Genomic DNA, 3,727 nt, shown 5'->3' with positions numbered 1-3,727 from the left:
AACCTTTAAAATATTATTATTTTAGTAATAATTAAATAAGGCTATTCTTATTTATATGATTCAAATTAAATATAAATAAGTTAATTTAATCTTTCAAATGACTAAAATTATTAGAATATTTTAATATTAGAAATTAAAATAAAAATTTAACATAAGTCTTTGAATAGAAATACTTTAATTTTGAACTACAGGTTGTTAAAAATTTATAACTTTAACTAAAATTTAGTTAGAAATATATCAGTTATTTCAAATGTTAGTTTAATTAATAAAATATTATTGTTAAATATTTATTATAATTGGTAATATTTTAACATTGAAATTTACATTTATTTATTTAAATACTTTAAATAAATAAATGTAAATTTCAATGTAAAAATATTACCAATTAATAACTCAATTTGTGTCTAATTAAACACATTCATACAAAGCTTTGTTGAATGTGTTTAACTATAAATGTAAATTATGAATGTATTTGCTTTAAATTTGACATTACTTATCCTAAACGGTATTATAATTATGATTATTTTAAATAATAATATAACATTTACATTTAAAAATTAATTATATATTTGACAACTCAAACTAAAAAGCTTTAGTCAAATGCATAATATTTAATTTTTTGATTTATATTATTTCAGATTCCTCATAAGAGTACATTACAATAGCATGAGCTCTTTCTGATAAGATCCACAAGCAACTTACAGCAGAAATGCTTGTTATATCAAACTAAATGGATAAAAAGCAGCACGTCAATTATCATCCTAAAGGTCATTTTGTTTTCTTCCTGCTGTAAAAGTTAAGATCACATTCACAATATTAAGATACCAAACGTAGCATTTGTCTACTCTGCTCACAATATTATAAGACAGAAAAGCCTGAATGCTTTGCAAACCTAACAATAGAATCATACGAATTGTACAGGGTTCCGTGAGTAAGCAGGTACTGGAGCACTTTAAGCATCAAGATAATAACCTAAAAGTGAGACGGCAAATAATAGTCACAAGCTTACAACAACAAAACTAGGTACACAAGGGAAAACTCATCAGTTACTTTAGGTCCATAGAGATATATACTGCAAAATAGTCTTATTAAAGGAAATTAAATTAAGCAACTTTATATTCATATATTATCCATGGCAAAGTTAGATTGTCACTCTGCCCATCCCAAATTAAGATGCACAATTTCCTATCTTGGATGCCCCAAAGTAATTTGCACACATTTTCTCTCAACCAATTTCTTTTGCTTGATTCCAACACTCTCTTACCTTTGTTTTCCTCTACCCTCTATTATTAATATCCATGCCAAAAGCAATTGAGCAACTTATTTGAGAACGGGGGTGTACAGTAGACATTTTGAAGGTACCACCAGGTCAGATTGATTACTCATATAAACTGCTAATTTTACCAAATTATAAATTAATTAAGAGCAATAAGAAGAAAACACCAATATTAACAACAACTAGGGACTTTAGATCAGGCTAAGGAAAACCAACATTAAGGAAAGACATGCACACAACCATCAAATAGATGATTTTGATCAGCACATGATTACATTCAGCTATAAACAGATTTTAGGTTTCAGTACAGATAGCCCCAATGCCCTCAAGAACAGGGAAAGTCATAAAGCAAAACGGAGACTTAAGACTAAGTCGTTAACAGACAGAAGAGGCTATCAGCTAAAGAGATGGGAAAAAGAATTTGGGAACTGCTTGTTTGGACTTTGGATAACATGATTAGCCCTTGTAAATAAGCATTAATCAGTTCAGCAAAAGACATCTATGTTACACATAAAGCACAATAGATAGGCTAGATTCAGGTTGGAAATTTAACGTAGATAGATTTAAAGGCAAAGATAAATTGAAAAAATAAATAAATAAACTTTCCATCAAAGTATATTAACGGCTAAGTAGCTCACCTTACCTCCCTTGCCATCATTGGCTCCAAGCAATAGCAATGATCAATAAGTGGAAATGCAATATCTGACTTCAACAATCTTGTAGTTTGCCATGAATTTCACGCCACAATAGCATAGATTTATTGTCCACAAGATGCTTGCTTTCATAAACAATATAACTACATAATTCATGTCGGGGCTCTGGTTTTAGAGACCTTAATTGAGTCAAGGGATCAGTGAACTTAGACTTATTGTACAGCTCCTTTGCTGGCTGGACGTGATTCCACCAGAAATCATCTAAAGCTGTCTTTATAGCATCCCAATATTCAACATCTCGATACAGCCTAAACAAACTGCTTCCATTTGGGGTCCAAACATAGAGATCCATCCAATCCCTATCCAGTATCTCCATTAGACCTTGTGCCTGTGGCATACAATAATTTGGGATCCGCTTCCAAGGGAAAGCTTTGTTAATATCACCATCAAAGAAGGGGCACTTAATCTCCAACACTCCCTCCGATGGCAAACCATAAACATTTTCTTCAACAACCCCATCAGGAGAGGCACCAAGCCAACCATCACCATTCAAGTTATTGTTATTAAGAGTCTGAAATTTAGGAAACACAACAGACTTGTCAGTTAATATCTTGTACCGTTCCAGAGCTTCCTCCTCATTGATATTGTTATAACAGGTCGCAAGATTACCAGAAAAGGGTTCAATCGCCCCTATCTTCTCTAACCACAATTGAACTCTCCTATGAGGCCAAAACCCAATTGCAGAGCTAAAAATGCTTGCAGTAAGCTTGTTCTTTCTTAAATTCTGCCAGTTCTTGAACCAATGCTGAAAACAACTTGCTTGAAGTACATCATATGTACCACTAATATAAGGAGGCTGACTGGTATTGTGTACGTTGCGATATATACACTTACGACTATTCCTAATAAGGATGTCCCAGTTATTGAAACTTCCTTTGAAGCTGGTATGTAAAATGAACAGAAATTTGTTAAAACAATATACTGACAATGAGATCAACAAACTTATAACAGCAATAACAAACACATAATATGCAAAACATGGGCGAAAATCCGAAAACCCAGATGAGATATCCTCTTATTACAACCATTTAAGTGTTACGACTAGACATTCAATATCATAACATCAAATGCAACTAAAATGCAGGGCCAACCCTGAAGCAGGGCAGGCGGGGCGGCCGAGTTGGGGCCATGATAAACCCTAGATTGTGAAACAAATAAACATTTTCATAGTTCTGTCCTACAATAAAGAACTATAAACAGCCTGCAACACATTAGCAATCACATTTGACTCAATTATCAAATTAGGCTCCAACAACATAAAATTCTTCTTACTTGAGAATAATAATAGCAAAATCATAGAAACTAAATCGATAGTTATAATCATTTCAGATGATAATACTAAGATTTCAATGATACATCTAAGAAGAACCCTAAATTGAATATACTGACAATTAAATTTAACTAAACCCTAAATTGTAAAATTGATATTCGGTGATTTTAAAAAATAGAAATAACAATTATATCTTACCTCGGAAGCTGCTTCATTGGAGGAGGGAAAGCTCAGAAGCTTCTCCGATGAAGTATTAGAGTATACGCTTCAATGGAGAAGAGAGAGAAAGGGCGAAGCTTAAGAATGAAAGAGCTCCAAAAGAGGAAGAAATGAAAACGTAGGTGTAAAATACCAAAATGTAATACTACCTCTGTTACAGGTTATGTGCAACGATTTGACATAAAGCAGAGAGGAAAAATGTCTAATCGTCGCACATAACCTGTAACAGAGGTAGCAAATGATTGGGGT

The 3,727-nt window shown here is 32.5% G+C and overlaps 1 protein-coding gene across 1 annotated transcript; it reads right to left on the bottom strand.

The window, feature by feature from the left end:
- Positions 1-1,984: 1,984 nt before the first annotated feature.
- On the bottom strand, positions 1,985-3,474 carry LOC145600612 (uncharacterized). Its single transcript, XM_081656500.1, has 2 exons — positions 3,458-3,474; positions 1,985-2,870 (listed from the first exon to the last, which is right to left on the bottom strand). Exons 1-2 carry the CDS (start codon positions 3,472-3,474, stop codon positions 1,985-1,987), a joined length of 903 nt encoding a protein of 300 aa, XP_081512626.1.
- Between the last annotated feature and the right edge of the window lie 253 nt (positions 3,475-3,727).

Source organism: Chenopodium album, chromosome 21, assembly GCF_948465745.1.
Source record: "Chenopodium album chromosome 21, dcCheAlbu1.1, whole genome shotgun sequence".
NCBI lineage: Eukaryota > Viridiplantae > Streptophyta > Magnoliopsida > Caryophyllales > Amaranthaceae > Chenopodium > Chenopodium album.
The sequence above is the reverse complement of the archived record's forward strand: the minus strand, read 5'-3'. Positions and strand labels throughout refer to the sequence as shown.